The sequence below is a fragment of the Mobula birostris genome, chromosome 23 (genome assembly GCF_030028105.1).
Source record: "Mobula birostris isolate sMobBir1 chromosome 23, sMobBir1.hap1, whole genome shotgun sequence".
Lineage (NCBI taxonomy): Eukaryota > Metazoa > Chordata > Chondrichthyes > Myliobatiformes > Myliobatidae > Mobula > Mobula birostris.
The window spans coordinates 42,052,994-42,067,245 of record NC_092392.1 but is presented as its reverse complement, the minus strand read 5'-3'; the positions used below and the strand labels follow the sequence as shown (position 1 = coordinate 42,067,245).

The 14,252-nt window shown below is 38.2% G+C and overlaps 1 protein-coding gene across 1 annotated transcript in view; it reads left to right on the top strand.

Moving 5' to 3' along the window:
- LOC140187003 (coiled-coil domain-containing protein 87-like) overlaps nt 1-14,252 on the top strand; it is a 47,658-nt gene that overhangs the window by 32,492 nt on the left and 914 nt on the right. Inside the window, exons 12-15 of the mRNA XM_072241864.1 lie at nt 1,847-1,983; nt 6,235-6,361; nt 11,467-11,567; nt 11,731-11,846. Coding sequence (XP_072097965.1) covers nt 1,847-1,983; nt 6,235-6,361; nt 11,467-11,567; nt 11,731-11,846 — 481 coding nt within the window. The remainder of the gene's footprint in view (nt 1-1,846; nt 1,984-6,234; nt 6,362-11,466; nt 11,568-11,730; nt 11,847-14,252) is intronic.

Genomic DNA, 14,252 nt, shown 5'->3' with positions numbered 1-14,252 from the left:
ACTGGAAACTTTTGGTTGAAGTTATTACTGTACAAGGGGATTACACCAGTTATTGAAAGCAAAGGTCCACATACTTTTTCAAACAAATACATGTCAATTGGATCATTTTTCTCAATAAATAAATGAACAAATATGTTTATTTGTGTTCTCTTCTAGTTTCAGGAATTGCATGAAGAACTGATCACATTTAGGTCATATTTATGCAGAAATAGAGAAAATCTTACAGCGTTCACAAACTTTCTAACACCAATATATTTATTGGCCTCTGCAAAATTATCTTATATATCTTAGGCAAAAATATTCTATTTTTGTGATATAAGTTGTATTTTGTGGTGTGCACTCTGGGAAACCCACATGGCCTTCCATATAAAACCAAGGTTAAATAATAATTGTCTTTAGGCAAACTGCTTGATTCACACCATATATACGTGAAAGTTTCAGTTCATTTCAACCCTAAAGATTTGTGGAGGTGGAAACTGACACTATTCTATTGTGATTGCACATTTAAATGTTTGATGGTGAGCCAAATCATGATCAACATATCTTATATTTGGGGAGATCCATATTTATTAATTTGAATTTTTTAATCACTATAGTGTTACAAATTGTGACACAGTACATTGTGTTTAAGATGTTGTAATTAGCAATTTTAGCATTTAAATAATTTGTAAATCTTTATACATTTAAACAGCTTATATTCATTTACGTATTTATAATGATTAGAGTTACTGTTTTAATTTATTGGCTTAACATCTGCAAAAAAGTGTTGTCTGTGGATAAGAAAATGGCATTAAAAATAGGAGTAAAGGCAGACTAGAGCCTGCTCTTCCACCTAAAAGATCATGGCTGATGAGATTATTGGCCTCATTTAACATTCCTGCTTGTTTTCCATATACTTCATCATGAAAATATTAATGGTGAGATGCCCAACTAATGCTGAAGGCTGTTCATTTTGAAACATGAATGTCAGTGGAAAAATCAGCATTTCTTATCCTGCAGAAGTGGCAATGAACTTCTGTTTAAGTAATGTGGCCCCCCCAGGCGCAGATACTTCATCGTGCGCTTGAGCAGGGGCTTCCAGGATTTAGAAAAATTACGCTGATGGAGTGGAATATATCTCCAGTATATGGAAATGTGGGACTTGGAGTGGAGCCACAGATAACATTGTTCCATACACTTGGCCCCCTTGTTCTTCTTGGTACTGCACATTGCAGGTTTGGGATTATGCAACCGGAGTAGTGCATCCCAATATTTCCTATCCCAGTTATGTGGCTGTTCAATTGTTCTTTCGTTATGTGTCGTGTTATATGGCATTGGTGATCATGGTATTTACAAGACGGGTGACCCCTGTCATTATCAATACTCTTCAGAGATTGTCCACCTGGCGCAGTGGCTGCATAACCAGGACTTGTAATATGCAATAGCTGCTCATATGACCATCCACCACCTGCTCCCATGGTTTCACGTGACACCAATCGGGGGGTGGGGGGCTAATCAGGTGCTACACCTTGCCCAAGGGTGACCTACAGGCTAGTGGAGGGATTGTGTGCCTTACACCTCCTTTGTTAGTGATATATCTCTACCCCACCAAGCAGCCAGCTGCAGACCACATGGAAATTTGCTTCGGCTCACAAATGCCAGAAGGTTGCATTTAAGAATATCTTTCAGGAAATTGATTTTTAATCTAAAGAATTTTTCGATGTGGCTTATTGCTTGCTTTTCGAGAAGTTGCTATGGGAACCAACTAGCTCTGGTTTTGAAGTAATTGCACTTCAAACAAACCCAGGTTAATGAATTCAAATCAAGACATCATAAAATGTTCTAAATGTTTCATATTTTTCTCTAGGATCCTGTAATAGTCCCTCCAGCAGTAGATGTGGATCTTGCTGGATGTTTTCCATCTGACACTTTAACTGGGAGGGTAAAGGAGCGTGTTATTAACCCTGAGCTGAAGTTATTGGATTCAGATTACGGGACCAAGAGGTAAGACAGAGGTTGGCTTTGAAGGTTCATACCAGCATGAAAATGATTTTATGAGTAGATAAAGTTGCATGGAAACATCAGCAAATCCTCACTGAACTGTCAACATTTGTCACCCAAGGTGGAAGCCCCAAATTTGCTTTAACAACTTTTCAGTTCCAGCTGTAGGTGCAGTGATATAGGATTATGTTAGTGCTACTGAGAAATCTGCCTGCTGAACTGGGTCAGGAGAACCAAGGCTATTTGATTGAAAGAGAAGGGCAATGAGGGAGAAGTATAAGTGTAGGTTAATTATCACTTTTAAAAATTGAGTTTACTTTGATGTTTTTCCAATTTAAATATATTTTAAGTGATTTTCTTAAACTGTTAATTGCAATATAGTTATGATTTTATGAATGTTTCTGAATGTCCTTTATAGCTTTGACAGTTTATAGACCTGGTGTATGTGTGTTTATGAGGGCAATGGGCAACATTCCCGCTATTTTTTTTTACAGCTGCATGGACCAATCATTGCTCTAATCAGGAACTTTTTTTGAGGCTTGAAAACTGCACAGCATTCTAAATTTTTTTTTGGTAATATGCATACAATGATTGTTTACAATGAAAATGGAAAAATCACATACTTTTGATTTTATTAATTAGTCAAAGGGTAGAATGAAATACGCCACAATTAAAAATCTTTTATGTTTCATAAACCTTTAAATTTAGACAGTGTTGGTTGGCAGTTTATTGACAGTGAGCTATCGATTTCCATTCTGTCTTTGTTGTTACAGTTTGTAACAATGCTGTAACTTCAAACATTGACAACGTAAGTACATTGAAGCCCTAAAACATTTCAACGTAAAGATTGTGGCACATTTATTATTTAGAAAATATATGGATTATATTAATTAATGTAATTAATTACAGGGTATTCACAATTATATTACAATTATACTATATCTATACAGACATAAACTTCAAAATTATATTAATATTATATAAAAGAAAATTCAATTTGCGTGACAATAAAGTCTATGTGCATGGGAACATTTCAGTTGCTGTGCGGCTGTGCACCCGTGCCGCTTAGAAGGAACAGTGGTGGTGTGATGTTGTACTAGGCAGGAGGCTGCACCGTCTGACTTTGGTCTTGTTGTTTCTCTAACTGCTCAGTACTTGGGTATAGTTGTGGCTCCACAACATAATACTGTTACATTGTACAAGGTCCAATCATCATACCAGCATCTCCACATTTTGGATCAGGATGGTAAATTCCAGCAGGTCACTATTAATGGACTCAGAAGAGGCAAGCATGCCAGAGGCAAATGCAGCTGACTGACTGTGAAACTGGATGTACTGCTGCCCCAAACAACAAACTTCACTTCATATAAGACAGTGTTAATAAACCTGATTCTGACTTGCTCCTTGCAGCAGGTACTGGCACAGTTTTGTATACTTGATGACAGGTTATTTTACAAGAGAATTATTTCAAATCAATATTCATAAGTCTGCCTAAGATTATATAAATGCATATCACTGGACTTCATACTGTTTTCTTATGAGCTTCAGTTGGTACTAAATTTTGTGGGGATATGAATCCCTTTTAAACATACAGAAAGTGTTTACCAGAATAATTGCAGGTGTGAAGTCTTTCTGTTATCAGGAGAAAATGTCTGTGTTTGTTTCTTGGAACAGAGAAATTTGAGAGGAGATTTATTATGGTGTTTAAAACCATGACTGATTTGGACAGGGTAAGTAGAGAGCCTAGGTGGTGGGGTGGAATTATATCTCTACCAGAAGAGGTGTAAAGCATTCCTTCCCTCAGTTAACCCTCAGACAAGGTGTGGCACCTGCTTAGCCCCCTGATCAGGGTCACGTGAAGCCTCAGGAGTAGGCGGCGGATGGTCGTATGAATAGCTGGTGCATATCACAAATCTTGGTTATGTGACCACTGATGCCAGACAGACAATCTCTGAAGAGTATTGATAATGGTTGGGGTCATCTGTCTTGTAAATACACTGCCCAGAAGGTGACAATGGCAAATCATTTCTCTTGAATATTTGCCAAGAACAATTATGGTCATGGAAATGAACGAAGTAGAGAGCATGTATAGTGGAGGGTCAAGGATAGGAAGACATTGATTTAAAACGTATGACATAAGTTTCAGATAAAAATATTTACTACACCATGTATCCAATACTTCTAATTCACTCCCTGAAGATGTTGTAGATGCAGTTCACTTATGGAATATTTGAAGTAATTACAGTGTAAGAAAAGAGCAGGAGAATGGGAATGACTAGGTAGCACTACAAGGAGTCAACTCAGGCTCAATAGCCCATTTTTATGCAACAAGCTTAGCCTGTTATTGTTAAAATTTGACTCAATAAAAGACCAATTTCAAAAAAATCAATGGAGAAAATTATAATCAAAATCCAAGCTCATAATCTAAATAAGTTTTCACACATATTATTGGCCATGGTAAATAATATGGCCACAGTAACGTAGTGGTTAGCGCAAAGCTCTGACAGCTTGAGGTGTTGGAGTTCGGACTTCAGTTCCGATGTCATCTGGAAGGAGTCTGTCGGTCCTCCACATGGAATGCGTGGGTTTTCTTTAGGTGCTCCAGTTTCCTCCCACAGTGCAAAGACATAACAATTGGTAGGTTAATTGGTTATTGTAAATTGTCCCGTGATTAGACTGGGGTTAAATCGGGGGTGGGGGGGGGAGGTGGCACAGCCCGAAGGGCCAGAGCGGCCTGTTCTGTGCTGTATCTTTAAATTAAATAAATAAAGTAAAGTATTCGGAAGTTTAACGCACATGGCTATTGCAGCAGAACATTTAAGCTGCAATAGGATAAATGTTTGAAAAGGAAGAATGTACATTTATAGCTGGAAATGGGATGAGTGGTACCATTTTAATTGAAGTGTGATCAGTGATGCAGATGTGAACTGCTGGAGTTCCTGTAGCCCTGTAGCTCTGGTTTTCAGACGGATCCCAGAGCACTACCTGATTACTATGCTGACACCACACATTATTCCTCTTACTCACTGCCCGTTACACTGCTAGCAAATGGGCAGCAATGAAGGTCTTCCATCTCTGGCGATGTTCAGGGTTTCCTTCATCATGCCAATGGCTTCCTCTCAGTTTACATTGCGGTCAGCCATGCAAGTCTTGGATCAAAGCGCAGGAGTAGTGTTGCACTCAGATGTAGAAGGATTCTTCATTACTGTTTCCTAACAGTTTTGTTTCACCATTCAGAGTTGTTGGCCCTGAGATGAATCCCCAAAACCTGGAGATCTGCTGGACCAGTGTTAGTCTGGCCTCTACACTTTGACCTGTTTCATATGGATGACCTTACCAAGAGCCAAAGCATAGGCCCTGACTCCAACCAACATAGCTCTTCCAGTCATTGAGGAATGCAAACTTCAAAACCACAACAAAGTTGTGGTCCTCTTGGAGGACACATCATTCTAGATGACAAATTATTTGTACAAATCTGGGAAGGTTATAATTGGGAACCTTCAATCTGGGTTGGAAAGAATATGCTGCTACAGGAGTTGATGCTTTTCCACAGAGAAGTGATATTTTGTTGTATTTGCAATGAAGGTAGCAGAACAGTTTCTTCTGTGTGGTAGATTCAGGCTTACTTTTCATTTGATGGTAGGACCTGTGATACTTTAGTGTTAGAAGGTGAAAGGCCAAATTGGTGCAAGCAAATTTGTGAAGTACATAGGAAAATGTACGTAGGGCTTTTAATGCAGCAGAGACATTTCAAAACTAGAACAAAATTGTGTTCATGAAGCCTTATAGATGTAGTCAAATTAGGCTCCTGATCAAATGATTTGCAACTTTCTTTCTATTTTTATGATGATGTCTCCTTCTAAGAAATTGTTGTGCAGCAGCGAGATATAGGTTCATAGTTACTATTTCCCATCAAGACACTTTAATGCAGAAAAAATTTGATGAACTCACTTATGCAAGTATATCAATTGGGGTGAATATTCACATTCATAATGAAACAGGAAACATTTTGTAGCTTTGGGGTCCATTTTGAAGGGGCTTTCATTACCTAGGATTCTACTTTTTTTTAGAAAAAAGAGAATCACTGTGACACCCAGTTTCTTAACTAACTGATCTGTATTTGAAATGAACATTGCTGAAATATGTAGAGCTAATGTCTTTATTATGCGTATTAATAAGTTATAGACCAAAAATTCAGCTACTCGTGAGAAGAATCTACTTCTTCTTTTTAAACATGATTTCCAATTTTTACAGGTATTTATTAATAAAGAAAGAAATTGAAAAAAGAAAAGTTAAATCTGAAAATCAATTCCAAAAAGTTGTTCCACAGCAGGATTTAAATATAAATTTAAATGATTACCTAACATACGTCCTTACACAGGTATGTTATGGGGATGTTAACAAAGTTTGTCAGAAGTTAATAAAGCACTGAGTGTTTTCATTGGATTTATTGTGCATATTTGCAACACTTCCAAAATATTAATGTTGCTCTTTAAGTTAAAAAGTTATAATGAAGTACAGTACTGTGCAAGTCTTAGGCACATATATATATAGCTAGGTGCCTAATATTTACACACAGTACTGTAGTAATTTTATGTATTGCACTGTATTGCTGCCACAAAAAAAACAACAAATTTTTTGACATGTGTGAGTGATGATAAACCTGATTCTGATATGGGTCTCAATTGTGTACTGAGAGTGGGAAGAGAGCAGAGAGAGTGGAAAAGGAGAAGGGAGAAGGGAGGGAGTGGGAGGTATCAGAGAGACATTCTGAAATGATCAGTAAACCAATTGTTTGAAATCAAATGATCTTGCCCAATGTCCCAGGGCTGGTGTGTCTGCATCTGCGCTAACTCCACCCTGGTACTCCCTCCCTGCTACCCATCCCACACCCTTCCTGCGGCGCTCCACTCTTACCATTCCCAACATCGTTTTCTTCTGCCAGATTTACAAACTGGCTCTCAGCCCCACGTCGACAAATACAGTACTGTGCGTAGGTCTTAGGCACCCTAGCTATGTATACGTGCCTAAGACTTTTGCACAATACTGTAACTTGAGAACTTGAACATGTATTATGTAGATATTTGTGTTAACTGCTGCATTTACACATTATATAGACTAATGGATAACTGCTGGCTTTTTGAACATTGAACATAGAGATCTACAGCACATTACAGGTCCTTCGGCCCACAATGACTCTCATCATCTGATACACCTCTATCAAGTCACCTCTCATCCTCTATCGCTCCAAGGAGAAAAGGCCAAGTTCATTCAACCTCTTCTCATAAGGCATGCTCTCCAATCCAGGCAACATCCTTGTAAATCTCCTCTGCACTCTTTCAATAGTATCCACCTCCTTCCTGTAGTGAGATGACCAGAACTGAACACAGTACTCCAAGCGGGGTCTGACCAAGGTCTTTTAAAGCTGTAACATTACCTCACGGCTCTTGAACGAATCCCGTGGTTGATGAACGCCAACACACCGTACAACACTGTCAACCTGCGCAGTAGGTTTATGTGTCCTGTCAACACGGACCCCAAGATCTGTCTGATCCTCCACACTGCCAGGAGTCTTACCATTAATACTATATTCAGTCTTCAAATTTGTCTTACCAAAATAAACCACTTGTCACTTATCTGGGTAGAAATCTATCTGCCACTTCTCATCCCAGTTTTGCATCCTATTGATGTCCTGCTGTAATTTCTGACAACCATCCAGACTATCCACAACACCCCCAACCTTTTGGAACTGCGTTCTCATCTGGCACTAGAAATAAGTGAAATGAGACTCTGCTTTGGAGTCCGATTCAACTAAAGCACTTGATTTACATTGAATACATACCTGTATATTAATAATGCAAATTTGAGGCTGCAGTCCTTGTAAGTTAATTAATTTATTTTCATGCAAGAAATTTATTAATCTACCTAATGAGAATCAGTTAAAAAAAACACATTGTCTTTATTTTTGGAGTAAAATTGAGTAAAATGAATCCACTCATTTATTTCTATGGAATACGCTACAAAACAAAGATACATTTCAATTTGTGTAGCACCTTTGTATCCTTCAGGACAATACAATGGATTACTTTAAAAGTGTAGGTAAACTTGGCAGATAATTTATAGATGTTAAGGCAACAGAAGCAACAATCTACTAAACAAGTAATTTTGTGATGGCAGTTTAGGAATAAATGATTGAAAGGATTACCCTTTCTTTTCTAAAGAGACACAGGCAATTACAAGTTTCAAATGAGATACTGGTTTAGCTATAGTAGCACTTAATTAATCTATACCACATTGAATTACTATGTGCAAAACTAAATTTATTTGCCTTTTAAGGTAAGCATATTTAGTTATTTCAAAAAACAGTTTGTACAGTGTACACTGGCTGCATTTATTGAATGATTTATGGAGAGGGCAGCACAAGCCTGATGGGAGATAGTAAATACTTAGCCATTTTGTGGGCCTGATATTATTAAGCATTGACTAATTTTTATTTATATTGGCAGTTGTTACAAATTGATGCTGGGGAGTGATTTGGCTATATTTGTTATCAATGAATATACTGCTTTGACTCAAACCATGATACGGGTTTTTCCCAGTACCTACAGCTACAGTGTGGGTGTAATTGAATAGTGCAAATAGTCAAAGCTTTACTTAGAATATCAAAAATGAGAAAATCTGCAGATGCTGGAAATCCAAAGCAACACATACAAAATGCTGGAAGAACTCAGCAAACTAGGTAGCATCTACGGAAAAGAGTAAACAGTGGAAGTTTAAGTCCTAGACTATTTTTCAGTCCTGATAAAGGGTCTTGGCCCGAAACATCAACTGTTTACTCTTTTCCATAGATGCTGCCTGGCCTGCTGAGTTCCTCCAGCATTTTGTGTGCTTTATTTAGAATATCCCTAGAATACCAAGATATGCTCGGGCTTTGGAGGGAATTTCATGGTACATTGACTTGGATAATATGTGGCTGTGTGAAAGTTAAATTTCAAAAGGGGCTAGAAATTCTCAAGCTATAAAAGAAAAGAGGGTAGATAGAAACTGCCTACACTGGTTGAGAACTGAAGTGAGGAACATAATCTAAAAGTTACATCAGGCCTTTCAGGAGTGTAATTACAAAATATTTCTAGGTATAAAGGATGTTGGAAGATTGGTAATCTCTTGTACAAACTGTAGGAAGAGGACATGTTTGCACTTGTACATAACATCATTACTCAGATTTTATTTACTGTATTATACAATACTTTGAGCAGCTTGCTGCCTCTACGTCTTTTTTGCATCTTGCATATTAGACTGCAATATGTCTCTGTATTGAAGCAATAGATTAATATTAATAACTGAAGTGGTTGACTATTAAACCCACTGCAGGTAAAAACCAATTGTAAAAATTACGTAATCAATTGATTCATTCTTTGAACTGATTGACTTTTTTTGAGATTGAATGAAATAGCCCAATTATTATTGAAGCATCATTCTTCAATTTAGATATTCTTCACATTGCAAACTATGAAAATAAATAAGAAGGACAGGCAGGAAAAAAACTGATTACTTGTTATCTCCACCCAATTCTTATGATCTCGGTGCATAGTGACTGGACACTTTGTAAAGTACACTCCCTTTTCAACTGTTTCTCTGCTGCTACCCCTTGGATATCTATTTTCAATGTAGTATCTGCAGAGAAAGAAACATAACAATTCTGAGTGAAGATCAGGAAAATGATTAAATGCTGAGGCAGAGAAAAACAAAGGGGAGGAAAGGATAAAAAGGAAAAAGTAGAAGACGAGAGGTGACAAAAGAGGATGGTGTGTAAGATAAGGGAGTGTGGCAATCAAACAAGTGAAGAAAATAAAAATAGATCTGTTGGAAGTGTAAATGCCTTTCAGTGAATCAGAGATATTCTCCTTTCCATTTTCTTTACACCTGTATTTTATTAAAATTTGTTACATAATCACTGGGTTGATATGTTTTCATACTTGCTGCTGAATAATATAAATATCTCCAGCATTTTGTGTTTCTTTTTCAAATATTCCCGTATAATTATGCTCTTATTACTGCTAACTGTGTGCTGGTATAATGCGCATTTTACTTGTAACATTTCTTGTTACCTCGAGACTTGACTATACTAAATACACTCCTGTTTAGCCTCCCTCATTCTAATCTCTGTAACTATGAGGTAATGTCTGAATTGTACCAGTTCCTAATTCCCTTTTGCTTATCATTGCAGTGGCTGCTTGGGCTCAATAACACCTAATTAAGGAGGAACTCAAATATAAATTTCTCACACGTGCCTTCTGATTGCTCCATGATCTCAACCTTCCCTGTCCCCATGATTTTCTGCATCTTATAATCCTGTGAGATATTTGCGCTTATTTGTTTCCACTTTATTGATCAGTTCTATGTTCAGTTGCTTCATTCCTGTCAGCTGTGTCTTTAGCTGGTGAAGCTCTGAACCGGAAATTCCCATCTCACACCTCTGCCTATCCTCTTCTCTTTCTGTTTTGAAGATGCACCTTAAAACCCATTAATGACCAAGCTTCTTGGTCATTTGCACTAATAACCTTACATTATTTTCTGTGTAGTAACAATATCGTGAAACACCTTGAGATATTTTGCTTCATTAAAGAATCTACACTGCTGTGCAAAAGTCTTAGGCACATATATACTGTACAGCTAGGGTGCCTAAGACTTTTGCACAGTACTGTATTTGTCCATGTAGAGCAGAGGGCAAGTTTGTAAAACTAGCAAGAGCAAAGGATGTTAGGAATGGTGAGGGTGGAGTGTTATGCGAGGGTTGTGGGACAACAGAGGAGTGCCAGGGGTGGGGGGTGGGGCAGGTGCAGACAGACCCAGCCCTGAGACACCAAGCAGGGTCATTTGATTTCTAGCAATTGTTTTATTGATCATTACAGAATGTCCCTCTGATGCTTCCTGCTCTCTCCCCTCCCCCTTTCCCTTTTCCCAAACATGATTCCCCTCTCCCTGCCCCCTTCCCACTCCCAGTCCACAATAGAGACCCATATCAAGATCAGGTTTATCATCACTCACATGTCATGAAATTGGTTTTTGTTTTACAGCAGCAGTACAGTACAATATATAAATTTACTATAGTATTGTGCAAACGTTTTAGGCACCCGAGCCATATATAAACAAGAGAAAATCTACAGATGCTGGAAATCCAAGTAACACACACAAAATGCTGGCAGAACTCAGCAGGCCAGGCAGCATTGAGGGAAAAAAAGTACAGTCGATGTTTCGGGCCAAGACCCTTCAGCTACTTATATATATACTTTTGCACATCACTGTATATAATTTGAAGTTTCTTGTTAGGTTATGGATTACAAAACTTCAAATTTGTTGTTGTTTGAGGATGTAATGTTTGATCTGCTGATTATCATTAGAACCAAACTTTTTTTTGTAAAATATAGCACAAATAAGAATCAGTGGAATTAGTCAGAGGTTTCTTTCCTGCTTTTCTGTTGTCAGGGGTCTGACTACTTGGCAGTTCTCTATCACTTCTACGAGAATGAGGATGAGAAAGATGAGGAAAGAAGAGCACTTTTTGCTCGAGAATTGGAATTGAAACGGTAAACTTGTTTTGGAAAGATTTTTTCCCCACATTATTTAATGTGGCAGTGTGTAATTTTATTTAATAACAGGAATTTAAAAGATGGTTGAAATTATATTTTATTTTTCCAGTCAGTGACGATCTAATAGAACGTAATCTGATCATTTGTTTCTTAATGACAGAGAAGAAGAAATGGAACTTTCAGAAATTCGCTTAGTAAAAGAAGAATTTGTCACTGGGACATGGAATATAAATACTATAATGCTTGGAGGTTTAGGAAAAGAACCTCTTCCAAAAGGTGATATTGCTTTCTCTATTTTTTTTTACTTTAAAACAGTTAGAAAATCACCAACATAAATGTGAAGAAAACTTTCTATCACTTGAAAAACTGAATGCATGGGAATTGGAGTATACTGCATACACCTTTTCTCAGGGATTATGTAAACATCATGCAGGGAACTCATGATAGCTGGAGAAGAAATCACATACTTCCTCTGTTGTGGATGGATCTAACATTGACTTTAAGGTCTCTGTTTCTAAATGAAAAACTAGGAAATGAGAAATGGAGCATGCAATTTATACAGTTCTCAAGGTTTAGAGGAGAATGTCTCAGATCTCTTCACAGAGCTTGGAAATGATTCCATCCAAATAATATTTATTAGCTGTTTCGTTGTTTTGCATTGGGTGTTGGTGTTTATCTTTGTACGTTAGGTATAGCCAGTATTCTGAACAAAATGAAGGCAATTAGAAGATATTTTAGTACAGATGATGGGTATGATGGATACAAATACACTCAAAAACTTCTATAATTGTACTGTGGAGAGCATTCTGACAGGCTGCATCACTGTCTGGTATGGAGGGGCTACTGCATAGGACTGAAAGATGTTTCTGCTCTTTTTCATTTTTATATACAGTATGCTGCTGCTCAGCAGGAGATCCTATCTAACAATGATGTTTTGGTTGTACTTTCCGTGCAAGTGTGCCAAACAGCATTAGGAGACTTTGAATATATATGCGTATGCTTATTTCTAAGGGTGTATACCCATGACTGTGTGGGTAGGAACAGCTCAAACACCATCTAGAAATTTGCCATTGACACAACTATTGTTGGCAGAATTTCAGATGTTGGTGAGAGGCATACAGGAGTGAGATAGGTCAGCTGATTAAGTGGTGTCGCAACAACAACCTTGCACTCAATGTCAGTTGAAACAAGGAATTGATTGTGGACTTCAGGAAGGAGTTGTTGTGGGAACACACGCTGGTCCTTATTGAGCAGTAGAAAGGGTGAGCAGTTTCAAATTTCTGGGCGTCAACATCTCTGAAGATCTATCCTGGGCCCAATATATTGATGCAATTACAAAGAAGGCACAACAACAGCTCTATTTTATTAGGAGCTAGGAGGAGTCACTTCATATGTCATCAAAGACTCACAAATTTGTACAGATGTACCATGGAGAGCATTCTAACTGGTATAGAGGGGCCACTGCACAGGATTGAAAAAAACTGCAGAGTGTTGCAAACTCGGCCAGCTCCATCATAGGTACTAACCTCTTCAGCATAGAGGACATCTTTAAAAGGCCATGCCAAAAAAATGGCGGCATCCATCATTAAGGACCTCCATCACGCAGGGCATGCCCATCATGGAGGAGGTACAGGACCTTCTTCCCCTTTGCCATCAGACTTCTGAATGGACAATGAATCCATGTACATTACCTCACCTTTTTTTTCTTTTTTGCACTAGGTATTTTATTATATATTTCTTAATGCAATTTAGTTTTAAAAAAAATATTTGTGTTGCAACATACTGCTGTCACAAAGTAACAACTTTCACAACATAAGCCACTGCTATTAAACCTGATTCTGATTCTGCTCAGTCAAGTGCATCTCAGGGAGTGAAGGTGTTGTGGAGCACACGTTTCCTTGCTGCCTTCATACCGCTGCTGGCGAGGACTTTATTGACACAATTATGCAGAACGTTTCAACCCCTCTCTGGACTGGCCCAAGCCCGGCTGTGAAAGGAGGAAGGTTGGGCGTGGATCTAGCAACCCCATCCTTTAAAGTCCAGTGCTATAGAAATGCCAACAGAAGCTCTGAGGACCTCATCCCTGGGTGAGGAAGGATAGACTAAGAAGATGGGCTACACCTGGAGACAACGTGAAAGACTGACTCAGGATAGAGGACTTTGCAAGCTAGTGTCAGTGGCCCATGCCCCAGTAGGGATGATGGAGCTTAAATAAGTAAGTTGTAGAATTTTACTCCATTTGAGGGAAAGAGAACAGTCTTCGGAAGTTAAATTCATAGCACGTGGAAAAGAGCACCTTGCAAATGTTATGAATCCAAGGACTTTCCAATGGGGCAGGGAGTAATTAAATTCACCTTCATCATATTAAGAACATTGCAATTTCACTTCCTGATCATGCAGTAGAGAAGAAAACTGTGATGGTTAAATTGTGATATCTGGGAAGTGAGTATCATTTAGCCAGTCCTGACGAAGGGTCTCAGTCTGAAACGTTGACTGTTTATTCTTCTCCAGAGATACTGTCTGACCTGCTGAATTTCTCCAGTGTTTTGTGTGTGCTTCTCTGAATTTCCAGTATCTGCAGAATCTCTTGTGTGTATCATTCATTCCTTTGACAGTCACTAAGCCTTCCAGTGCAGCTATTTGGGCCTAGAGTTAATCTCCAACCATCTGCCTGTCAGCATC